This window comes from Bufo gargarizans, chromosome 2 (genome assembly GCF_014858855.1).
Source record: "Bufo gargarizans isolate SCDJY-AF-19 chromosome 2, ASM1485885v1, whole genome shotgun sequence".
NCBI lineage: Eukaryota > Metazoa > Chordata > Amphibia > Anura > Bufonidae > Bufo > Bufo gargarizans.
Genome location: NC_058081.1, coordinates 281,110,777 through 281,138,097, shown reverse-complemented (window position 1 = coordinate 281,138,097; position 27,321 = coordinate 281,110,777). Strand labels below are relative to the sequence as shown.

The following is a 27,321-nucleotide window of genomic DNA, read 5'->3' as shown; positions in this document are numbered from 1 at the left end:
AACACTATTATTCTGCGGGGTCTAGCTGTATGGCACAGTTTTTTCTGCAGCATAGTATTTGTGGACAGTATTGGGGATAGCAGCAGGAAAACAATGTTGGGACACCAGGAGGGGGAGGATAATGGAAAGGATGTCTGTGTGGTAAAGAACCTAAGATGAAAAAATATATGGATGGGCACTCATATATGGAAATATAGGACAGAATTTATTTGAACATATAATAAAACAGCAATAAAACAAATAAATAGTAATATAAAAATGTATGAGGATACTTTTTGGACAGAGGTCACCTATTCAAACAACATCTCCACTATGAAGGAGGGAAGATGTGTTATACAGGTAACCTTCACCAAAAAGTAGTGCTATCCTCTATACCATTAAGAGTGTATTAAACATTAGCAATAAATCCTGTATCCAAAATGAAAATATACACATAAGTATCAAGCGCTGTTGTTTCTCCTTAGTTGATATAGTTTGTATCTTATTGTGAATATACAAGTAACGATGTGCGTATCAACTGTATGTCCTGTTATGGATGCACAAAGATAGCGCTAAGTCCGAATTATTTCTCCTATCCGGGTAATAATCTTTATGAGAGATATCCAGTCTCTGTGTTATTTGCTTATAAAAAAGCTGGAAAATGTTCTTAGCAGACAACTAGATGTATTTCGTCTGGATTAGTTTCAATCTTGCTGATTTATAAATTTACCGCCTCAATTATTTACCCACTATGTGGGCTTACCTTTGCCTGGTATAGATTTACTGGGACGAGTGGATCGACTGTTGCTCTGTGTTGGAAGCCGGCGTCCCGGCTGTAGAGTCCGTAGCGTTCCACGTGTGTATCCCAGATGCTTCCAGCAGCTAGCTTGGTGTAAAAAGCTGCGTACTCGTGACTTCAGGCGCAGGTGAATGACGTATTAGAGGTCTTTTCCGGGCTGGAGAAAGTTAAGCTTCTTTTTCTTTAAAGTGCACTTTTGTCCATAAAAACGGGGTATTGTTCAGATGTTCACCAGACGCGTTTCGGGGAGACGCTTTCCCCTTCCTCAGTCGTATACCCCGATTTTGTAGATTGACTTATTTTATACTTGCGCTTGGTCTCTTTCAAGATCTGGTTCGGACCCAGAGTTCAACTAAAAAGCCGGTCTGGATCTAATTATTAAATATCAGTTACCAGTATTGCGGCTTATTTGCGGTTTCTATGCGTTTTTCTCATACAGATGCGTTTTTCTCTTTTTTTAGTTGTAATTCTATATTTTCAATTAGTTCCATTTCCTGATTTTCAAAAGACATCATTTTTGTTTCCTAATTATGAGCTTTAGTATGGAAATTTCCATATATATATTTCTTCAATGTAAAAGATACATATTACTGGATCAGAATAATAATGCATGTGTAAAATACAAAGTATGTGAAACACAGAATAAAATACATATACATAAAAAAATGTAAAACAATAAAATCTATAAAACCAGATATAAACAGTTATCTATATAGGGGGTACTATTCTGAATGAGTATATCGACATCTACGGTATATTTTAATTCATTTATCTTTTTCTATTTGTGTGGATCTTCTTTAATCTTCTGTACATAAAACGGGATCTGGTCAAGGGGAATATTCTAGGATGATGCAGAAGAAGTGGGTTGCCCATCTGGGGTAGAGGGAGGGTTGCAGCGCTGGAATAAACAGCCTGGCATGCAACCCTGCGTCGACACCCACACGGACCTCCCTATCTCTATATAAATCCAAATATTTCCAGATCTGCATTCAAACCCTTTGGCAATAGACTGCCAAACTCGTAGATCTTTCTAGACTCTGCCCTTGATAGCCTCTCAATCTGATTTCCTCCTCGCCAATGTTTGTCCACTTTTTCCAGTGCCATGAAGGAGAGACCCCTAGGATCTTGGTTATGTGCCACCTTGAAGTGTCTGGACAGCGAGTGTTTTTCATAACCTTTAGCAATATTATTTAAGTGCTCTGCTATCCTGACCTTCAAGGTGCGTTTGGTCCTACCTATATATTGTCTCCGACATGGACACTGAATTTATTGCTAATGTTTAATACACTATTAATGGTATAGAGCTACTTTTTTGTGAAGGTTACCTGTATAACACATCTTCCCTCCTTCATAGTGGAGATGTTGTTTGAATAGGTGACCTCTGTCCAAAAAGTATCCTCATACATTTTTATATTACTATTTATTTGTTTTATTGCTGTTTTATTATATGTTCAAATAAATTCTGTCCTATATTTCCATATATGAGTGCCCATCCATATATTTTTTCATATATTTATTCCATTTTTGAGGGGTGTCTCAAATTTTGGTTGGTGCACCTGCCCTGAGAGAGCAGGGGTGAGCGATCTCTATAACATCTTCCCTAAAGAACCTAAGATGTCTGTGTGGCAAACTTTGCAGAGACGAGACACAGCTGAAAGTAGTTGTCAAGGTGGTCTGGTCCAAATGGAGAAGATAAAGAAAGAGAACATCTCTATCATAGAATATATCATTGGATGTAAGAGGTAAGTATTGCTGTATAGATCTTCGTGGTGAACTTAATGTCCATCTAAATTTGTCTTTAGCAGTACACAGGGAAGAGGGGTTGGATTGAGAATTTGGCACAGGGGGGGGGGGGGCATTTCAATTTTCCCCTCAGGCAGCAGAAAGGTTAGGTGCACCGCCCTGGGTCTCAAAGAGATCACTCCTTTATATGCAGGAAAAATTGACTCAGCAAGCTATTCAGTAGCTTGTCTCTCTGATCAACCAAGAAAAACACAATTTTTTTTTATCTAATTCTAAATGCAGTTGCCTAATTTTGTTGCAGACCAAAATATAGGAGAGAAGAAACTTTTAGCAGAGTTGAGTTTTTATTCAGTGCATACTCTACATTCAGCCTCATCTGACCCTATCATACGAGGCAGGACAAAATGTCATGTATAAATATTTAACATGTTTTTTCCTTACTTTACACAACTAAGAGCTGGTGGTTGTGTCAGTCTCACCTTCTATCACCAAATGCAAATGCAAAGAGAGGAATCTGCCAGCTCCACTATAAAATGTGTGACTAAGGCTTCAATACAATTTATTCTGCTTCTTCTCCCCTATGCTCTGCTTCCATCTCTATTCTTAAAATTTTCCACTATTTAACTCAGTAACGTCTCGTTTCAAACCTAAAAATAAAAGTAAAAAAAGTTGCTTTTACTTCACTGGCGCATTTTAAAGTAATTTAATTTAAAAAATGCAAGGTAAGCTGAAACCTAATTGTATTGTGAAATTTTTTGCAGGAATATGTCAGAAAGAGACCTATTGTTTAAATCAAGTTTTTATATTTTTAGTAGTTATTTTACATTTTCTATGTCACTAGCTATATAAACAAAAATCCTACAATCCTGCAGCTTTCACTGGCCACTAAACCTATGTAAATAATAGGTTATCAGTTCCTGTTCCATGTATCTTTATTATCATCAATAGTCAGTTAGTCACAGGTCACAAAATATGTCTATAAAACTTTCCTATATATGTTAATGAGTAAAGATGATCATACATGATCGCAGCCTCTGAGTGTAAAAACAGTGTGAATTTTTTTTTAAATCAAACTTACCGCCTCCATTTTCTTGCGATGGGCTGGCCGCTGCCATCTTGAAGATCTGGCGCAAAATCTTGCACTGCGCAAGATGGAGGCTGGCAGGCCCATCGCAGGCAAATGGAAGCCGTAGGTATTTATTTATTTTTTACACTATTTCAGGTTACAGTACATCGATTCGCTGACACGAAGCACAAGGAATTTCGGCTTCAAGGCAAATCGAATTTATCCTGAAATTTGGATAGAATTCCACTTTGTGGGATTCGTTTTGCTCATCTCTATTATTAAGTCTTAGGGCTCATGCACACAACCATATGTATTTTGCGATCTGCCAAAAACGGATCCGAAATAAATACGAATGGCCGAAACGGAACAGCTGGCCCCTAATAGAACAGTCCTATCCTTGTCCGTAATGCGGACAATAATAGGACTTTTTTTTTTTTATACAGACATACGGAAATGGAATGCACATGGAGTAACTTCCATTTTTTTGCTGAGCCATTGAAATGAATGGTTCTGCATACGGTCCCCAAAGAAAACGGAACGGACACGGAAAGAAAATACATTCATGTGCATGACCCCTTAATCCTGTACATTATGTCTATGATACATGGTGGCTGCTGTAAAGCATATGTCTAAATGTTGTTAATAACCACTCAGGCAAGATGGCTGCCCCTGTATTCATGTTCAGGAAATAAAATTAAAAAATCTACAAACAGACAATAAAAAAACTGAAAGAAAAAAGGAGTATGTTTCATTACCTGACTTTAATTAGGTGACACATCCTAGTAATCAAAATATGAAAAAGAGAGAATCAGCCACTGCTCAGGCCAAGAATGATTAGTCTTTCTTGGGTGTGGGAAGGAGGACAGTGGACCAAGCAAAAACTCTGAACTAGATATCAGGTAAGTAGGAACTACAATTAGGAAAAATCTGCTGTTTATATGGAAAAAAATAACAGTCTACTAGTGTAACTATATAATTTTTTAATATTTTTAGCATTCCTTTCTAGGTTGAGTATTCCTTTAAAAGAAGACTTCCACTTACATGTTTTAGCTCATATTAACAAACCCAAACCTAAAAATTAGTATACAATTTGTAGTCACTGCATATATTCTACCTCCTGATCTGACTCTTTAACTTCTTGTTTGTTTGGACTTTTAGCACAACAAATTGTCGCTGCAGCCAGAGAATGAAGGGGATAAGTGGCTTAATTATAGCATCACGCATTACACTGATAAGTGTGGCCAACTTTATCTAGGTTATCAGGAGAACAATAGAGCTGTCATACTGTTATCCCAATTCTACACCTACTATTATAATGATGATTACATTGCAGGTTTCTTCTCCTCATAGTAGCAATAACCTTACAATGGATTACTTATCTAAATAAGAGGTTAAAATATGTTTACTGCTAGAGAAGGACAGTAGTTTGCATTTAATTTTCAGTGGTATAGTACTGCCAAAATGAAGAAAAAAACTGCCAAAAAATGTGTTGTCTATTAACACTGAGTTTAAAAAAAATACCCCTTTCTGATAGAACTATCTCTTGAAAGATTTTCTCCGGGAGTACAATATTGATGACCTATTTTCAGGACAGGTCATCAATATCAAATTAATATCAAATTATCTAATTCCCAGCACCCCCAATAATCAGCTGTTTGAAGTGACCACAGTGCTCTGGTGAGTGCTGTGGCTTCTTTCTAGGTCAGTGGCATCATGGAATGCGTACATTTTATGCATACTATTTAAAGGGGTTTTCCAATATTCTTTAAGGCTGGGTTCACACTTGAGCGTTGCGCAAACGCGCGTTTTTGACGCGCATTTTTATGCGCGTTTTTGTAATAGTAAACGCGCGTTTGACGCGCGTTTGTGTGATTCACTACAGTGTCCTATGGCCACAAACGCCCCAAAAGTCGCTCATGTACTTTTTGGAGCGTCGGGCGTTTTACAGCGCGATCGTACGCGCTGTAAAACGCCCAAGTGTGAACCATTCCCATAGGGAATCATTGGTTTCTCCTTGTTGAGCGTTTTACAGCGCGTAGGAACGCGCTGTAAAACGCTCAGGTGTGAACCCAGCCTAACTGATGACTTACATTATCCTCTAGATAGGTCATCAATATCTGATTGGTGGGGGTCTGATCAGCTGTTTGAGAAGTCACTGGCGCATCAAGCAGAACCACGGCATTCCCTCAGTTCACCAAGCACAGTGCCATACATTGTGCAGTGACTGTGGTTGGTATCGCACCTCTGCACCATTACATGGTCTGGGCAAAGCTCTGAGAAGCTTGTGGCAAATTTATCAAGGTGGCTGATGCTAGATGATAAATCTGTTACAGCAGCAGTGACTCACAGCTGCTACTGCCCTGTCAATTACATGGCGGACCAGACCCATCTCCCACTATCTTCCCCTAACTAGGCCCAGCCGCGGCCTTGTTGTCTGTCAGCCTCTTTCCTGCACCCATAGGTAATGCACTTCCCCAGGCTCCTATAAGGCCAATGCATGCATCCCAATCTTCACCAGCCAATGTCTGGTGATCTGTGGAGATTTTAGGCACTTGCCCCAGTAGGAAGGTGTATGAACAATAAGGTAGTTCCTTGCGAAGGTGTGCTGCTTTTATTTTAAGAGAATGTGTCATCATAAAATGATCTATTGTTTAAATCAAGTTTTTATGTTAAACATATTTTTGTAGAAGTTTAGATTTGTTTTTTCCATGTCCCTATCTATATTTAAAAAATAATCCTAAAATCCTGCAATTTTCCCACTGGCCACTAACCCTAAAACTTATCAAGACTTCCTATTTTTTGAGAGCAGCTACATGAGCCACAGACACAATGGAGAAGAAGGGACCTCACTGACTGGGAAACTTTTCAAGGCATGCTCTGTGATCGGCAGAGGTCAGAAGGGAGTACATAAGCTGTCATATCACCTATTGTGAATGTTGGATCCCGTGACTATACAAACGTAATGGAATTCTGCTTGTGGTAGTAATGAGGTGGTTACTAAAGTTACCTGAACAGAACAGGAAGTCTCAACATATTAGGCCCAGTGGCCAGTCCAAAAACTGCATGATTTTAGTTATTTTTTTATTTTTATTTTTTTAATATAGATAGTGACATGGAAAATAAAAACAAAAATCACCACATTTCAAAAAAAAAAAAAAATGTTTAACATAAAAACATGATTTAAACAACATGTCATTTTCTAGTGATAAATTCCCATTCACACTGGATTTAGTACTTGTGATATGAAATAGTCCAGGCCATTAATCTACAGTAATGTACAGTTGTTAAGAGCTTAACTAGTTTCGCTGCAATCTATGATTAAAGGAAAATATAAAGTGCATCAAAGAATATTTATCAGCTTTGTGATAATCCTTGGAGTTGTTCACAGTATGAGAAAATGGCTGCTTATGATGAAATAATAGTTTGAATGCACAAAATGATCACAGTCTTTTACTAATTACAACATGCTACAGACTCATTGATTCTTTGTAAAAAAATTCTTTAACTGTATGCAAGAGTTTGGGGGACATTTCTGAAAGTCTTTACGCCACAGTAGAAAAACGGGCGTGGTTTAGCAGGGGAGGACAGGCTTTATGCGGCTGGCCAGATTTGTTATAACTTTCACCAGAATGTGTCAGAAGTTATAGTTGAAGTCTATACCAGTCTGGAGCTGGCGTAGACTTGGGTTTCTGCAAAAAGAGGTTGAAAGAAATCCAGCTCCACTTGAATAAAGGATCGTAGATTTATTTTGCTTGCGGTAAAAACTCATCCATGAATTACAAAAATAGCAGTCTGCTATTTTTGTAATTCATGGATGAGTTTTTACCGCAAGCAAAATAAATCTACATTCCTTTATTCAAGTGGAGCTGGATTTCTTTCAACCTCTTTTCGCATTTGCTGCCAGTTACCTGACACGGACCTTCCGTGCTCACAGCTGAAGGAGGGGCAGGTGAGAGCTGCTGAATTTCCTTTTTCTTCAGACTTGGGTTTCTGGCGCACAGCAGGGCAGAGATGCACCCGATTTGTTAATGGGCATCTGCCTCTTAATAAATGAGATGTATCTCACGCCAGTGCAGAGAGATCAATACTGGCAAATGGATATGCCAGTCTTCATAAATGTCCCTCTTTGAGTGCTCCATGTTTTATAGTGAGGGAGGTAATTAACAGTTTAAGCTTAAATAGTTACAGTGAGGAACAGAAGTATTTGAATACCCTGCAATTTTGCAAGTTCTCCCATCTAGAAATCATGGAGGGGTCTGAAATTCACATTGTAGGTGCATCCCACTCTGAGAGACAGAATAAAAAAATAAAAATCAGGAAATGACATTGTATGATTTTTAAAGAATTTATTTGTCTTGCACTGCTGAACATAAGTATTTGAACACCTGAGAAACAGCAAGAATTCTGGCTCTCAAAGACCTGTTACTGTGCCTTTAAAAAGCCCACCTCTACTCCACTCATTAATCTCACTTAGTAGCACCTGTCTGAGCTCTTTAAAGACACCTGTCCACCCCACAGTCAGCCAGATGCCAACTACTACCATAGGCAAGACCAAAGAGCTGTCAGAAGACACCAGAGACAACATTGTGGACCTCCACAAGGCTGGAAAGGGCTACGGGGCAATTGCCAAGCAGCTTGGTGAAGATAGATCAACTGTTGGAGCAATTGTTAGAAAATGGAAGAGGCTAAAGATGACTGTCAGTCTCCCTCAGACTGGGGCTCCTTGCAAGATCTCACCTCGTGTTAGCAGTTAATACAGAGTGAGTGAAGTTAAGAAAGGGAGGAAGAAATGAAAGGACGTGGAGAAAGGTGCATTTTTCTGATAAATTATGCATTTTTTATATATACATCTGTACTATTGATTTACGAAACGTTTGGAGAAATATCTGATACAATTTAAGGAGAAGATCATTTCAGGTAAATATGTTATTTCTCTAGGCCCTCAGCAGCAAGTAGTAGAAGGAGTGAGATTTTTACTCTTTGGCAGGTTAAGGACTACAATGCACAGCGAGCCAAGTAATCAGCTGTACAAATTTCAAGAAGCTACCTTGAAGTTTTGGGCAACTGTTCATAAAAAATGCCCTAGCAGTGGAAAATGTACAAAGCAGCACAAATGAGGAAACCTGATACAAAGCCAATACAAAAATAATCGTTTGTTCACTATAAAATCATTTCAAGAGAAAATGTGGCATTCTTACTGTTAAAAGGTTCAATGTGAAAAGGCTTATGTACTGTAAAAGCAGTGAAGCTGGGAAATGGTAAGGTTGAAGACTGGTTTTAGAAGGAAAAAAGTAACATAAACACTTAAATTTATATGATTCTTATTTAAATGTCTGAGACTTCCAGTCAAAATTATGTGGTCAAGTATGTGGAAGGGCTTTCTAGAAGCCTTTCAGGTAAGCAATCATCGCTGAAAAATGCATTGTAAAGTTTATGCACATGGGCCACAATGGGAGGCTCACGAAATTACCTTTAAACTCATAGTAGAGGAATTATTTTGAAGAATTGACTGAATCTTAGATCATTTGTACATCTGAGTGTATCTAGGCATTACTTGGAACATTTTCTCACCTTGTGACTAGTTTCTATTTGCTCTTTTCTCCTCAGAATAAATCTGACCATACATGAGATAGATGACACTTGAACACTCGCTTGTTTGAAGACAAATAAACTTTTGCCAAACCCCTCTGGTAGCAAATTATATTGTTTGAGAACAAAGGATAGATAAACTACTATAGGGAAGACCCAATTGTTTAACACATCCAACATGTAGGGCTAAATTTTGGAGAAATAAAGAAAATATGGGTTGACACTGGTCAGAGTTCAGAGAAAGCAACCAAAGCCAAAGGATAATCCGACTTGTTTAGGGAGCAAAACTTGGGAATCTTTGTATACAAACCCCCACATGCTCAATAACTGAAGACTTCCGGGTAAGGTTTGCCTTATATAAATGATGTTTGATGGGATAGCATCTTCCAGTCTCTGGGCGGACCCTGCTCACATTATGCTATATTGCTCATGCCCCTGAAAATTCTGGAGGAGAATTTGATCAAATGTACTTGTTAGACAGTGGGTAATTATCAACCTCAGCTTTACCAATAGTTACTATAATAAAGCAGTTTAACTCTTTTTCTCCTCTCATTCACCTTTTATAGCTTGAAGAAGTTGGTTACAACAAAGGGAAGGCTGTCCTTTTCTTTAGTTTGATTTTACATCTATCTTTCTTTATACAATATTGTTGCTGCAAAAGTATATTTTGATACAATGGACTGTCAATCAGCAGACTTCTGCTTCTCATGCTTGACCCAAAGGCCACCTGCACACGAGTGAGCACACTTAAAAGCCTCACCAATTTCCGTGCAGAGGCCTCTTTCAGACAGGAGTTCTGGATTTGTTCCGGATGCGTCGCATGTGTATTGCAGAAAAACCACGCGAGTAGGCACGCAATTGCAGTCAGTTTTGACTGCGATTGTGTTCCGATGTTCAGTTTTTTCCACGCAAGTGCAATGCATTTTAGGCACGCCATGAGACAAAACTGAATGTGGTACTCAGACCCGAACGTCTTCACTGAAGTTTGGGTTAGGTGTTCTATTAATTTTATTATTTTCCCTTATAACATGGTTATAAGGGAAAATAATAGCATTCTTAATACAGAAAGCTTACTAAAATGTGGATTGAGGGGTTAAAAAATAATAACAATTAAGGCTACTTTCACACTTGCGTTCGGTGCGGAACCGTCTGGTATCTGCACAGACGGATCCGCACCTATAATGCAAACGTCTGCATAACAGCTTTTTCAGATCTGAGTTTTCACGATCGTGAAAACTCAGATCCGACAGTATATTCTAACACAGAGGCGTTCCCATGGGGATGGGGACGAGTTAAGTTAGAATATACTAAGAACTGTGTACATTGCTGCCCTCTGCTGCCTGGCAGCACCCGATCTCTTACAGGGGGCTGTGATCCGCACAATTAACCCCTCAGGTGCCGCACCTGAGGGGTTAACTGTGCGGATCTCAGCCCCCTGTAAGAGATTGGGTGCTGCCAGGCAGCAGGGGGCAGACCCCCCCTCCCTCCCCAGTATTAAAAGCATTGGTGGCCAGTGCGGCCCCCCCTCCCTCCCTCTTATTAAAAGCATTGGTGGCCAGTGCGGCCCCCCCCTCCCTCCCCAGTATTAAAAGCATTGGTGGCCAGTGCGGCCCCCCCACTCCCTCCCCAGTATTAAAAGCATTGGTGGCCAGTGTGGCGCCCCCCCTTCCCTCCCCAGTATTAAAAGCATTGGTGGCAGTGGCAGTGGCAGCTACTCACCTCATCCAATTGATCGCGCAGCTGGCATCATCTTCTTGCTTCTTCTTTTAGGACCTGCAAAAGGACCTTTGATGACATAATCGCGCTCACCACATGGTGAGCGTGGTGACATCAGTGCAGGTCCTGCTGAATGAAGATAGAAGAAAGTCTTCGTGACGAATACCACACCTCGTGCCCGCTTGACGTCGCCTACGCCGAGCTTACGAGACGCGGTTTGGTCACGGGTTACCAAAAATGTGACGTTACGCCTTCCAGAGGAGCAAGTAAGTTCAGCTTGGTACAGTTTACACATACACCTCCTGTCCACGCAGGCACAGAGAGGCAACAAGCTGAGAAAGCCTGTCTCAGCCCGGGTATCTGCCACCAGCTTCTTGTTTGATATAAGCCCGGTCCGCTAACGGGATTATATAGGGTGAGAAACCAGCCCGCGATAGCTTATAACTAAGCCAAAACATGGAGGTGGGGATTCGTGATCAAGATACAAGACAGCACAGAATTAAATTATATATTTAATCGCTGTAAGGGCACACTATATATAACACAATATACATAGGGAATATATACATTGATCTGAGGTTACAGATACAGGTTATATGGGTACAACAGGGTTAAGCAGAGTAAAAGTCAGTTACCGGGTAAGATGAAAGTTTCTTTGGGTTGTGAGGTGTTCTTTGCTGTAGTCACATGAAGGGCCGTGATCTCAGCTAGTTCCTGGGTGGTCCCTCTAAACACATTACACGATGTGACCCTTCTTCAGAGGAAACACCGCCCTCTGGTTTGCATGGACTTATGACCTGTAGCCGGCCGCTCCCCATCTATGGGTAGGGTCCACCCCTCCTTCTCTGGTGCTGGGAGCAAATGACCCATAGGGCTCATAGCCCAGGCCAGAGTGTCGCAGGAAGATGGTTCCGGGCCCAATTGATCTGCCTGGGTTCCGCCTACAACTAGAGTCCAAACATAGTACCGCTATTTGGTTTCTGTGGGGAGATATGGATATCTCCCTTCCCTGACATCCCCCCATCAAACAAAGACCATGGGCATGTACATCGTGGCCATCGGGACACAAATATGTATCCGGTTTGCACCTGCGAATTATAATTCCTTATGAAATATAGATGCCAACATGTCTGGCAGGTAGCATTGATCCTGGCAAGGGCTGATACCTCCTGCTGGGGGTTTTCCTGCAGGATTTAGCTTGCCTAAACACTGGCTGATTGAGGTGTGACATTCTCCACCTGGGGCCTCCTTGAAGCCTGGACCCCTGGGGCTTTCTTCCTTGCTAGCTGACAATCATATGGCTGGGGGGGGGGGGGGGGGGAACTTATTTTGCATGTACACTGATGTACATGCCAAAAGGTGAATCAAATGACAATCAGGGCTGCCAGTAAATAATAATCCATTTTCCTTACAGTCTTCTATCTTCATTCAGCAGGACCTGCGCTGATGTCACCTGGTGAGCACGATTACATCATCAAAGGTCCTCAATCCACATTTTAGCTAGCATTCTGTATTAAGAATGCTATTATTTTCCCTAATAACCATGTTATAAGGGAAAATAATACAGTGAATAAACTTTAATGGGGTCCGGGGTTGCTTTCATCCCTATCATCTCCTAGCAACCATGCGTGAAAATCGCACTGCATCCGCACTTGCTTGCTGATGCTTGTGATTATCACACATCCCCATTCATTTTTATGGGGCCTACGTTGCATGAAAAGAGCAGAATATAGAACATGCTGCGATTTTCACGCAAAGCACAAGTGATGCTTGAAAATAACCACTCATCTGTACAGCCCAATTGAAGTGAAAGGGTCTGGATTCAGTGCGGGTGCAATGCGTTCACCTCACGCATTGCACCCGCACAGAATTCTCGCTCGTGTGAAAGGGGCTTTATGTGCGTTTCTGCAACTAAATTTGCAATTTCAAACAGCAGTTTTTGGTGTGGATTAGGTATGGTTTTGCCACAGATCTCACCCTTCATTGAATTCCACAGCTAAAACCGCAAATATAATGGACATGCTGTGGATTTTAAAATCCACAATGCAGGTAAATTTCTGCACAGAAAAAATCCACACAGTCTACATTTTGTGGTACTGTACTATGGGGATCCGCACAGAAAAAATGCACATGTTCTGCAAAGTGTTTTGGTGACCTAAATAGGACCTATCACCACTCCAGACTTGTCTGTTTTATTAACTATGTGTATTCCACATTCTGGAACATCTGTTTTTATGACTATGTTGAGCCATTCCTCTAATGTTCCTACTAGACGTTTATGAATAAATGTATAACTGGGTGTTACAAGTGAGGGGATGTTTCTGCACAGTCTGCCACTGGCAGCACTGATTGGATAGTGTCAGACTGTGTAGGTACATCCCCAACTCGTAACATCCAGTTGTACCTTTACAGCGATGTATGGAGTATGGACTCTGCATTGTAGCAATCGGGCTACAGTGAATGGTGTACGGGCAGGAGCCTGTGCCCCCTGAGCTTGGCTAAAGGCTGGCATATTTAAAAATGTTCTATACCAGGATTAGCTTTTAGCTCAGCTGTGCGGAGCGAACACAGGCAGGAACACGCTCTGCTCGGATAATCCTGGTATAGCACATGGTTTCATGGTATCCAAGTGCTCCCAATCCTTATAATGCTCCCAGTCCTTATATTGCCCCCTATAGTGGCCCTAGTCCTTACAGTGCCCCCCCCCCATAGTTATAATGCCCCTGATCTGCAGCCTGAATTGCCTACTTCTCTGCTCAGGCAGTTGCATTGAAGTCAATGCAGAGCCATTGGCTCCCATGTCAAACCCCAAGTGATTCAAATGTATCACTGTCTTGAGGACAACAATACAGCTGTATAGCTGGTGCCCAGTATATTCGGCCCTAGGACAAAACTTCTGGGGGCCTGGTTGTTTTGACCTAGCAACACCCTTAGTGATATCAGAATCACAAATAACTGAAAGTTACCATTTATCTAATGGAATAACGAGCCAAACACTGTAAAGTAATGACTTTGCAAAGATCTTTAAGATGACCTAGGACGGTCCTATTAGGCATAAAGACTTCACAGTGGGAGATCCACCACTTTGGATCACCTCTATTAGTACAAGTAGAAACTACAGCAAAGAGAAACGGCTCTAGAGGGCTCTCTTAGTCCACGGTGGTAGCCAATTATGTAGCAGAGTCAGCATTGTTTTAAGGAAGAGCAGGTGTGATAACTTTTTATTTTTCTTCATTATCTTGTTTTCTCTTACTTTTATTATTTTTTGAGTAGTATGGCGGGAGTTAGAATATTAAAAACGGTTTTATTAAAAAACTATAGTTTTATTATCTCAAGGGCCCCTTATGGAAGAGTGTTTTGATACAAGATTTTTTTTTCTCTGTATATAAAGTAAAGTGAAAACAATTATGTGGCCACTGACAATAACTGGCATGTTATAAATCAATGATAATTGAATATGTTTTACTGCTGTAGATTTAAAGTTACTTCTGAAATATTCAGTATATGTATACGTGTGCATATATTTACTGCAGTTTCCCACCCAGTTGTATATCTGCAGAGTGATGCATTATAGGGTCATATTTCAATGTTCGCTTTATAATCACAGGTGTTGTCAGCCACATTTCCAACCCTCATAAATTTCACCCTTTATAATGATGAAGAGCTTGACTATATAACGGTATATTTTCATGCAGACTTAATAAGCACTGCTGGAAAGACCTTGATGGAGAAGGTTTCGGTCTCAGAGGATAATACCAAGTTTCTGGTGTGCAGTTACTTTTACTTTTTATGTAAATTATCATGTTTACACCCATTATGCACTGTGGGGTCTCGCTCTGGTAGACAGGATTAACGGACGCAGTATAGCGGCAACAACAAGTTCAGTTCAGTGTTTCATTCACACTTTAGGCAAGTGATAAAACAAACAGTCATATTCAAATAAAAAAAAGTCACCTTGCGGTGTTGGTGGTAATTCACACCATGCAGAAATTCTGCGTCAAATAGTCCTTGCTGATAGCAGCACCAACCTGTTTTCACACCAAACAGGTAGCAAGCCTTCATCCAGACACAAGGCTCCCAGATCCCAACACAGAGACCTGGCTTATGAGCCCAGCTGCCTATTTAAGGACAGCCAGGTGCTGCCAAAACCCAGACCAGCATTTAAAATCCGGTCTGGTATTTGACCTCATCTGGCTGTAAATCAGCCCAGCAGCACATGCTGGGAGGAAAATACCTGTTTTCCCAGACCAAACTTCTCACTGTGTCACAGCAGATACACCGAAACTGTGCACAGGAAATTAATGAAATCATTATATGTTATATGACAATGGAAAACTGCTGAAACTAAAATGTGATCCAGTCTATAGGACTTCAGGCCACAGAAGCTTTTGCCTGACAAGGTATTTTATGTCCTCCTTTAGGTCACCCCCCTTCCTCTCTCAGCTCTTCTTGGCAACCAATGAAAGTGAGAAAACCCTCCTCTTCTTATCCTTATTATTGTGTAGGCCCCTTGAGCTATCAAACATATCTAATCTATTGAGGCATGTACTCCACAAGACCTATGATGGTGTTCTGTGGTATTTGGCACCAAGACAGCAGAAGATGTTTTAATTCCTATAAGTTGGAGGGTGAGGACTTGGATCAGTTGGTACATGTCAAAGCAACAAATATATGAATACTAGGATTGGGAGATTCCCTGCAGAACATTACCCCAAGCATCCACTGCCCTGCTGGCTTGTCTCCTTCATATAGTTCATCTAGATTCTGTATCTTCCAAAGGTAAGCAGTGCACATGGACCTGGCCATCCACGTGATTCATCAGACAAGGCGGATCCAGTTCTGATGCTCACATGCCATTATATGCACTTTCGGCAGTGGAGAGGAGGAGGTCTGATACCTTTCTACCATAGCTAGTAGCCAGCAGTAGCTCCTCTGTAGGATCAGACCAGGAAGGCTAGCCTTCACTCCCCATGCACATGAGCCCTGAGCGCCCATGACCTTGTTGCTGGTAAGGAACCACTTTCTTGTTGGTGAGGTGCAGCCAGGGAGGCAATTTTGGCAGAAGTGATCATACACCCGCAAGCTTAGTTCAACAGTGACATCACAGAAGGAGGAAGTAGTTCGCTTCCTACTTGGGATTCAATGTAAACTAATATAGTTTGTAGCTTTGAACACAACTGCACTAAAAGAAAGGTAAGACATGGGCTTTTTAAGAAATATATGCTGTATTTTATTGTAAATCATGAGACACATACCATGAAAGTTTTTGCTCCATTCTCTGGAAATACACTTTAATTTCAAATTAATGATAACTAATGTATTGTAAGCAAATGAAAGGAACTTACAAACTTTATTGTATAGCATACACTGTACACACATCCTATAGACTAAACAACACTGGAAAAGAAAAAACAAAGCATATATATTATCCAAGGAACTTCATTTTATTGTGTTCCATTGCTGCACCATCTAATATGCACATCTGGTAAAGAGTTCATCATAATAGTTATTATGCATGAAGGAGTCCAGTAATACACGCCGCATATATTAAAAGTAACACCTCTGCTGGTTGCCAGAAATAGAAGATGGCCGCAGAAAAATCACTTGCTGTAAAACACTGTACAACCAATCAACTAAATACTACACAGATAAATCAGAAGAGCCTGGTACGTATGTTATAATGCTAAAATTGAAACAGACGGCAATGCATCTTTATATAAATCTATATCTTGTATATTCAAAGATATACAAACATAGGGGGTCATTTATCAAAACTGGTGTAAAGTAGAACTGGCTTAGTTGCCCAAAGCAACCAATCAGATTCCACCTTTCATTTTCCAAAGGAGCTGAAAAATTAAAGTGCATGGGCAAATAAGCTGGTTCTACTTTACACCTGTTTGATAAGTCTCCCTCCATAGTCTTCTTGCCACTGTTATCTGTTAAATAGGTTAAAAACACAACACTATGTTATATCCCAAAGCCACAACCAGTTCTAAAAATTCCAAACTGCAAAATAGCCAGGTACAAAGCTAAAATTACTATCCTTCTTTAATATCTTTTACTAAAACATAAATATTCTTTACCATATATTTTCTTCTGACATTCAAAACTGTAAAGTCAATATGGCTGAATTTTTATGTAAAAAGCACATATTTACAAAGTGTTTCAATACATAAATTATTTGGCATAATTCTCACAATCATACTGCATATGCACGTCTGCTCTTATTTTTAAGTGGAATATTTTATTAAAGTTAACAAATTATGTACAAAAATACTTGAATAATTACTAAAAATGTAATTAGTCACCTGCTAACAGTTTTCCTGGGAAAATATATAAAAAGTGATCATTCTCTTTTAACCAGACTATCTTTAAAAGGAAAATACACACTTCACCTAAAAATCAGCTTCCCAGCGAAAAAAAGGGAAATACTTTATCTTGTGTTTATTATTTTTTTATTTTTATTTTTTTTATTTTTGAAAGGAGGGTTTAAAATGCATAACCATTTTGTAACTCGCCATAAAAGCATGAGAGAGATGAAATCAATCGTGTAAGGTGCTCTGTTCTTGGTGAGGATGTAGAATTATGTGCCAGAACAGGTGGCAGTTTTGTTGGTAGGAACATAAAAGTAATACAGTAAAACAGCCGAGATATACAATGCCCATAATTCAAGGACTAATGACGATGAGACAGCACACAGGCTAGAAAGGCACAACATTACATCTGTACAAGAGTCTGCGGCGGAAAATTGATAAGATAGGGAATGTTCTGTAGGATATATTTGGAAACCATACTAAAAAAAAATATGGAGTGCTAAATGTTTATTGCATTAGTCACCAGTTACTTTATAAATGCATTAGGAAAGCATAACCAGGGCTAGAGCTACAGTAGCCACTGGATAGTGGGGTGTGCTTTTCAGGACTAATTAAAGGGATTTTACATGAATGGTTTATCCTTAGGTCATCAATGTGTGATCATCAGAGACTGACACCTAAGATCACAACTGATCAGCAGAAAGAATGTGCTTTGGGTCTCCTTCACAGTTTATCCAGGCACAGCTAACCATCCATGTGCAGCTATGCTTTGTACTGAAACTTAGGGGGCATTCACATGACTATATCCGGTTTGCGGTCTACAAAACACGGATACCGGACGTGTGTATTCGGCATTTTGGCCGATCAGCACCTCCCATCCTTTGTTACAAATGCCTATTCTTTTCCGCAAAACGGACATGTTCTATTTTTTTTTGCGGGGCCACGAACGGACATACAGATGAGACTGCATCTTTTGTGGCCCCATGCCAAAAAGATGGGGGCCGAAAATGCGGTCGTGTGAATACCCCCTTAGACCCTTTGTGTTGCTGATCAGTAGGGTCCAGGGTACAGGACCATCAACAATCAGACATTGGATAGGTAATCAATGTTCTATTCCTCTAATAGCACAAGCTGCTAAGCGGTCATTTTGAAAGGGAAGATTTCCCCATGTTCTATGGAAGCAATGATAAAGTAAGAAGTCTATGACCAAGAAATAATGCTGCACAAGTTGTTTGGAATCTATTTGTGTGTTCCATTCATATGGGCTGGATGGTACTACTACATGCATCCATTAGTCCAACGTATTGAGAGGTGCTTATATCAACTATTATTGCTTTTAAGATCCAAGCTATCACCTTCAAACTGTGGCGATAACTTGGTAAATGGGGGCACTGTCGTACCGGCATCCATACAGAACATCTTCATTTACATGGCAGAGCACTCAAAAAAATGATCGCTTCCAGTTGTAGAAATATACAGAGAAAGGGTCTCTGCGCAAAATCCCTCAGATAAATCTATTTTACTAGTGTACACATACAGAATACATAAATACACTACAGTACAAAGCGAGTCCGTTCACTAATCTGTTCCTATATGCAGTGTTCCTACTAGGTGTGCATTCTAACATGCGGCACCTGTATCTGTGCAGAGCCGTTCGCTACATCTACATATGAAATATACTTTTCCCGGATTCAAGTATTATAGACAGAGCATTCATCTTTAAGCTTCTAGCAAATGATTCAAATCTAAGTGTTATATTGTTGTCATTTTTCACAGTCTGAAGAAACTGGCATATTTTCATAGGTGACCTGTAGCAAAGCAGATTTGATAGCAGTTCTGCGGCAGTGATATCAGTGGCTGTTTCCGAAGATCCGTGAGTGCACAGCAATGACAAGCATCTTCTGCTTGTTCATCCAGCATCTGACCGAGTAGATCATTAAATATGATTGACACTCAGATACACAGTACCTCTGTACCTCTCTTATCATTATAGGTACTGGAGTGAAAACAGCACCGGAACCCTAGCTGGGGGTCAGGAAGAAATTCTTCTAAACTAAGGAAAATTGGACTATGCGTCTCACATACTCTTTTTTTTTTTTACTTTCTACAGGAATACTGCACATGGGAGATTATGGCTGAGTTCACATCTGCGTTGATTTTTCCGTTATTCTGTTCCATCAGAGGAACAAAAAAAAAAAAAAAAGGAAAATAATAATCCGATTGAATACAAACGGAATACCTTCACATTCACTGACTTTAAAAGTGGCATTGAACTCTGGAAAAACCTTTTTAATATGTCATGGCAACATGTCAAAGGCTTTGGTCGGTGGGTGGTCAGAGCTGGGACCCCCACTGATCACCAGAATGGAGAGAGAGAAGAACTCGCATAGCACGCTTTCGCCCCTCGCTGCAGAAGGTGGAATTGAGACAGCCCCATAGACTTTCTATTGAGTCTGTCTCCTGCGCTATGTGAGCTCTTCACTCTCCTTGTTCTTGTGGATGGTGGGGGTCTCAGCACCCAGACCCTCACTGATCAAAACCTTGCTATGACATAGCAAAAGGTTTTTAAAGGTCAGTGACACTTTAATGTTAACAGAATAAAAGGGAAAGCTCCTTTTCTGTTGTGTTTTAGCTATTTTGAGGGGAAATAAAAAGTACATCAGACACAAGAAGTTTTTCTCCCATCAAAAATAAAATCAGAACAACCGATGCTCAAAATAATCCATTTAAACAAATGAGGATCAAAGTGGATCAGTTTTTTCTTTCCATTTTTTCTGTTCCTCTGATGGAACAGAATAAAACTGCAAAATCAACTCAGATGAGAACTAAGCCTAAGAAACACTATACCTGATATATATAAAATATTACTTGTATTGCTTGGTCTACAGCATAACCACTGAAATAGAATGAAAATAGCCCCAGTATCTGCAATACGTCTGTGAGAGAAGTAGTTCCCAGTGAAAGCATACACATCTTCACTTCTGGAAACACTGAGGTTACAAAGAGTGGTTGAATGCAAGGCACTTTTAACAATGGATCTGATTTAGAGTCAAATGTCTGGATGGGGTACACACAAAAAATACCAGAGGTGTTACTTGAACCTCCAGGACCCCAATGCAACATCTTTAACTGGGTCCCTGACTACTATGTGCTGATTATTAGAATAGTGTTTGCGTGTATGCCATGGTTCCATGAATTTCCTCAGGCACAAATGTCCAGCTGCAACTGCTAACTGAGTACCCTCTAAAGCAACAGACCACAAAAAACCCCTTCAAATAACACACCATAAGTATCGGAAATAGATGCCCCTTGTAAATAAAGATTATGTCCTGCCTGAGCCGTCTGGATGTATACTAAAAGCATGTATTCAATTATACTTGTTAGAGAATAGGATTAATTTGACTTGAATTCTTCAAAAAGTTCTGATTCTTCTAAAGCCAACTTTTGTTGTATTTGATTTGGGAGGATCAAGAGAGGGAAAGAGAGAAGGAGAGGGGGAGAAATAGAGAGAGAAAGAGAGAGGGAGAGAAAGAGGGAGAAAGAAAAAAACTGAGGCAATCACAGCACTTTTTGAATAAATTCGACCCAAATCAAATCAGTTGATGCAGCAGAATCGGAACCAAGAAAATGTGCTCATCTCTCATGCTGTATTATTTATATCTTGTGTAGGTTGATTTGATGTGTTTTCATAAAACTACATTAATTTCATTACATGATTAATGTGATAAATATGATAAATGATAGAAGGTGGCTTGCTAGGAGAAACAGTGATGTTAAAGGGCTTCTGTCACCCCACTAAAGTGATTTTTTTTTTTTGGGCTGGTGAAATTAGTTATATTGCGATATATCACAATATAATTGTGTCACTTACTTTGATCCAGCAGTTTCTTCAAAAAACGAAGTTTTATCATATGTAAATTCGGTCTCTAACAGCAAGTAGGGCGGCTACTTGCTGCTAGCTGCTGCAGAAATCCGCCCCCTCGCCGTGTTGATTGACAGGGCCAGCCGGGATCTCCTCCTCCGGCCAGCCCTGTCGGCATTTCAAAAATCGCGCGCCTCTGTGGATTCGGCGCAGGCGCTCTGAGATGAGGAGGCTCGTCTCCTCAGCACTCCCTCAGTGCGCCTGCGCCGATGACATCTTCTATTTCGGTGATGTCATCGGCGCAGGCGCACTGAGGGAGTTCTGAGGAGACGAGCCTCCTCATCTCAGAGCGCCTGCGCCGAATCCACAGAGGCGCGCGATTTTTGAAATGCCGACAGGGCTGGCCGGAGGAGGAGATCCCGGCTGGCCCTGTCAATCAACACGGCGAGGGGGCGGATTTCTGCAGCAGCTAGCAGCAAGTAGCCGCCCTACTTGCTGTTAGAGACCGAATTTACATATTATAAAACTTCGTTTTTTGAAGAAACTGCTGGATCAAAGTAAGTGACACAATTATATTGTGATATATCGCAATATAACTAATTTCACCAGCCCAAAAAAAAAAAATCACTTTAGTGGGGTGACAGAAGCCCTTTGAAGTGAAGACGTGAAACAGGATAGTGAGTTTCGTGGTGCCGTGATACTTGACTATTCTATTGGTAAGTAGCTTGGCCATTGATGCATACATTGCGGTAGAGGAAGGTTGTTTCCTTTAACGAGAGAATGCAGGGAGCTCTGCCCTACAGAAACAGTATATTGCTCTTCAACAGTAACACAACACCTGTATTGTGCTCTATGTGCTCCCAACTTTGTAACTTATGACATATAGCAATCTGACTCCCAAGTGTAGATCTCGAAGCCTATGGCTACGTGCTCATGTGCCTGTTCATATACAGCATTCCTGCAGACAAACACTGTGTGCAGTGAGTTCTGTATAATCCATACCTTGACTTTCGATGGTGCTGAAGGTAAACATAGGGGTGCCACTAGCCTCTGGCAATACGTCTCAGAATACATTGGTTGCTCTCTCTTTTAGGCACTGTTCATTCTGCCACTACTCTTCCTTCTGTTGGTTTCCATAGTTTTTTGTATGAAAATGGTAAAGTCTACCGGACTACTTGGGACCTATTATGGCCTCATTAAGAGCGAAAGCCTTGACGCTATTGTGAACAGAGTCTTAGGCTGAGTTCACATTTCAGTTATATAGTCAGTTATTGTGAGCCAAAACCAGCTGTGGCTCAAAAAGACAGAATATGTGCAAATCAAATCATTACACCTGATTTCCGAGTAGGCTTCACTACTGGTTTTGGCTCATGATAAGGGTCCATTCACACGACCGTAATTCTGGGTCTGCATCCTTTCCGGAACTTTCATTTCAATGGGGCTGCAAAAGATGCGAACAGCACACTGTGTGCTGTCCGCATTCGTTGTTCCATTCCGCGGCCCCGACATAAAAATAGAGCATGTCCTATTCTTTTCCGCAGTCGCGGACAAGAATAGGAATTTTCTATATAGCACCAGCCATGTGCGGTCCACAAAATGCGGAATGCACCTGGACAGTATCAGTGTTTTTCACATCCGCAAAACTCTTACGGTTGTGTGAATGCACCCTAACTGATGAAAATAACGGACCAAATTACTGAACTGTTTTGATTTGGCTACAGATAACTCTAACTTCAGATCCATTGTTTCAAAGGACAAAGTAAAACCAAGACAATGCTGTAGAAAAGTTCTGCATTATTGAACCACTAAAGCAACCCTAGTTGTACTGTCTTTCACACGTTGCTTTGACAAGTGAATGTGCATCAAACAAACGGCCACTAGCAAGACTATAAGCAGAGACAAGTATGTAGCGTACAGGATTTACTTTTCTGCTCTGACCACTGAAACAACCTCGTTATACATGCAGTTCTGGAAATTTTCCCCTCACGTGAGTTTATAAAACATCTACAAAATGCATAAAATACGGAAGATAATTTATCGCCACTGAGCAGAAATTTATATATACACTATACATGGAAAACCCCTTATCCAGTGGAAAAAATCAAGAATACTATACTCATAAAATTAATATGTTAACAGGGTCATCAAATAATATATTATAAATCTGAGGTTAGCGCATATAACAAATTTGGAGTTGGCCAGTTTAATGGTTAAAAGCAATGAATCAAGTATCTTTAAAATAAAACCAAAACACAAAAACAAATCTATGAAACACATAATTAAACACTCTATACAGATTCATAAAACCATAAGAAATGATGATATCAAATTCATTTCCAGTAAGAGCACATACTCCGTGAACATGTGGTTTATGTATGTGATCCAAAGTGCCTCTTGTCAAGTTACTCCTGAATTAATATTTCTATAATAATGTGCAAAACAATAATACATAACAAAATTCTTCACTCATTAAGAGAACCAAAAAGTAAACAATTAATAAAGTGCCCATACTTTTATTACGTCTATAAGCCTTTTGCAATCTTTAATTATCACAGGACCCCTTGGGGTTACTTGTTCTGCAAGGTCATATTGTTTGTTCAGCATTTCTGTTACAACTGAGATACTTTCCTTGGGAAAGGCCTTGGGCGTGGCAATGGATCAGTCCTTTTGCCATTCTCCAGACTTGTTGGACGTGCTGGGCCAGGTTTGGGCGGTAAAGCTGGAGGGTCAATAGGAGCAGGTATGGAAAGACATTGAGGTACAGGTACAGGGCGCCTTAAAGTCCGTTCATACACACTGTATGGTGGTGGTGTTTTATTCTCCTTTCTTGTTGGTTCCTCTGATATACCATAACTTGAGCATGATCCTGTTTGCTCAAAAATTTGACTCTCAAAACCTGACATTTCCGAGATGCTGCAACGACTTAGAGAAGAAATGCCACTGCTGCAGCTTCCAGACAAGACTGGGGAATTGGACATCATGCTAGGATGGCAATCCACAGGAGATGGTGTAAATGACTGCATTGAGCCCTGAAAGAAAATGAATAAGGCTTACTAATTGGGTTTTTTAACTAAAAACCTAAAAGAAGAGACGAGTGCTTTGTGTTCAATATCATTTTGAAATGTGAATGACACCATACATAGAGGGGCGAGTCCTGTGAATGACACCATACATAGAGGGGCGAGTCCTGTGAATGACACCATACATAGAGGGGCGAGTCCTGTGAATGACACCATACATAGAGGGGCGAGTCCTGTGAATGACACCATACATAGAGGGGCGAGTCCTGTGAATGACACCATACATAGAGGGGCGAGTCCTGTGAATGACACCATACATAGAGGGGCGAGTCCTGTGAATGACACCATACATAGAGGGGCGAGTCCTGTGAATGACACCATACATAGAGGGGCGAGTCCTGTGAATGACACCATACATAGAGGGGCGAGTCCTGTGAATGACACCATACATAGAGGGGAGAGTCCTGTGAATGACACCATACATAGAGGGGCGAGTCCTGTGAATGACACCATACATAGAGGGGCGAGTCCTGTGAATGACACCATACATAGAGGGGCGAGTCCTGTGAATGACACCATACATAGAGGGGCGAGTCCTGTGAATGACACCATACATAGAGGGGCGAGTCCTGTGAATGACACCATACATAGAGGGGCGAGTCCTGTGAATGACACCATACATAGAGGGGCGAGTCCTGTGAATGACACCATACATAGAGGGGCGAGTCCTGTGAATGACACCATACATAGAGGGGCGAGTCCTGTAATGACACCATACATAGGGGAAATCTTGTGAATGACACCATACATAGAGGGGCGAGCGCTGTGAATGACACCATACATAGAGGGGCGAGTCCTGTGAATGACACCATACATAGAGGGGCGAGTCCTGTGAATGACACCATACATAGAGGGGCGAGTCCTGTAAATGACACCATACATAGGGGAAATCTTGTGAATGACACCATACATAGAGGGGCGAGCGCTGTGAATGACACCATACATAGAGGGGCGAGTCCTGTGAATGACACCATACATAGAGGGGCGAGTCCTGTGAATGACACCATACATAGGAGAAATCTTGTGAATTACACTATACATAGAGCGGAGAGTCCTGTAAATGACAATATACATAGATAAAAGAGTCCAGTAAATGACACTACATAGGGTGGAGTTCTGTGGAAGATACTATACACGGTATGGGAGGGGGGTTTCCTGTGAGAGAAACTTTACATAAGGGGAGTCTTATATAGGAGGAGGTGAGGGGGTCCTGTGGATTATACTTCAAAGGACAATCAAACTGCCTGATAATCGTTTATGGGCTGGACCTCCAAGCATCGTGGAAGAGCAGTATTAATACACTAACTGCACAGTCCAGGGTTGTGTCTCTAGTTGCACAGCTTATACAGGTGAGCAGTTTATATTTAGATGTTTGTATTTAAGGCTGGCCTTAGGGTTGTGCAACCTGTATCACTGCCAGGTGGTCCCTGTTTCCCAGTCACTGGAACAATTCACTCAGTTTTTTAGGATGCCCCAGCACTTAATTGTATATGGGTCCACAGGACACATACGGTTGAATGCCATGGTGAAGCAGAGAGCCATCAGCTCCCTGTTCCACCATAAACAGGCAGCAGGCATGATGCAGTGACACATCGCTTATGTTAGGCTGTGTTTGCGCTTCAGCTCAGCAGACGCGATGACGCCATTACATTACGTCTGGATTGGGGGCACTACAGGATTGGGGACACTAAGGGGGCAGCACTACTGGATTAGGATCAGAACTACTGATGGGGAACAAAGGGGGCCGCACTACTGGACTGGAAACACTAAGGGGGCAGCACTACTGGATTGAGGGCAGAACTACTGATGGGGCACTAAGTGGTGCAGCACTAATGGATAGGGGCACTAAGAAGGCAACACTCCTGGATGGGGGCACTAAGCAGGCAGCACTCCTTGATGGGAGTACTAAGCAGGCAGCACTACTGGATGGGGGTACTAAGCAGGCAGCACTACTGGATGGGGGTACTAAGCAGGCAGCACTACTGGATGGGGGTACTAAGTAGGCAGCACTCCTGGATGGGAGCACTAAGGGGGTCCTTTACCATGTAGAAACACTAAGGAGGCATTTTACTCTTTGGAGACTCTTAAGTGGCATAGCTACTGTATGGGGGCACTAAGACATAACTACTGTGTGAGGGCACTAAAGGGGCAAAACTACTGTATGGGGGTACTATGGCAGCATAACTACCATGTGGGAGCACTATGGGCATACTACTGTGTGTGGGCACTAAGGAGGCATAACTACTGTGCAGGGACATTAAGAAGGCATAACTACTGTGTAGGGGCACTATGGAGCTCTAACTACTGGGTGGGGGCACTATAGGGGAATAACTGCTTTGTGGGGCACTAATAGGGTATAACTAGTGTTCGGGGACACAAAGGGGACATTCTACTATGAGTGGTCACTAAAGGGGCATTCTACTATATGGGGGTCACTGTAGGAGCATTCTAATGTGTGAGAGTACTAACACTGCATTCTTATTGTGAGGGGGCACTAAGAGGGCATAACTACTGTGAAATGGCAGGCACATGCCAGAGCTGCAACATTCTGCAGATGCCGGTCTGGTCTCTTCTGGCCGGGCCTGTATCTGCGCAACATTGTAGGTGGTGCGATTACGGCACTGCGTCACTTACATCACAAAAAATACCAAATAGCAAGGCAGGTGATGTGCAATGTGGGTGACTTTGCAATGTTCTGCAGATGCAGGCCAATACAGAAGTGGTTACAGCATGAGACACACTATGGGGGAACGAGGGTACACAGACCATGAGGCACACTATAGGGGGGTACAGAACATGAGGCACTACAGCAGGACACAGAGCATTAAGGCACTGAAGGGGAACAGAATAAGGTCTCATTTATATTTCCAGGTCCATCGCAGGTCCGTGAAAAAAATCAGTCTGTGTGACATCAGTGAAGCATCTGTGTTTGGTCCGTGTGTCCGTTTTTTACCCTTCGTGTCACATACATTTTTCACAGATGCTGCTGAGCTAAAAATTAATTTCCAGAGCATCTTGTATCAGCGGTCAGTGAAAAACAGACAAAAACACAGATTCAATCCGTGTTGTGTCTGTAATTTTCATGGACTCATAGACTTCAATGGGCACGTTTGGTCTGCATCACGGACCAACGTAGTGCATGTCTGCATGATTTTTTCACTGATCCACGGTCA

General features: G+C 41.3%; 1 protein-coding gene across 2 annotated transcripts in view; it reads right to left on the bottom strand.

Annotated features, from left to right (window-relative positions):
- Positions 1-22,554: 22,554 nt before the first annotated feature.
- The window catches only part of DOCK4 (dedicator of cytokinesis 4), a 346,430-nt gene continuing 341,663 nt past the window's right edge, over positions 22,555-27,321 (bottom strand). For both annotated transcript variants that reach the window (XM_044280322.1, XM_044280323.1), the window contains one exon: positions 22,555-24,097. In XM_044280322.1, coding sequence (XP_044136257.1) covers positions 23,678-24,097 — 420 coding nt within the window. In that variant the 3' untranslated portion in view covers positions 22,555-23,677. The remainder of the gene's footprint in view (positions 24,098-27,321) is intronic.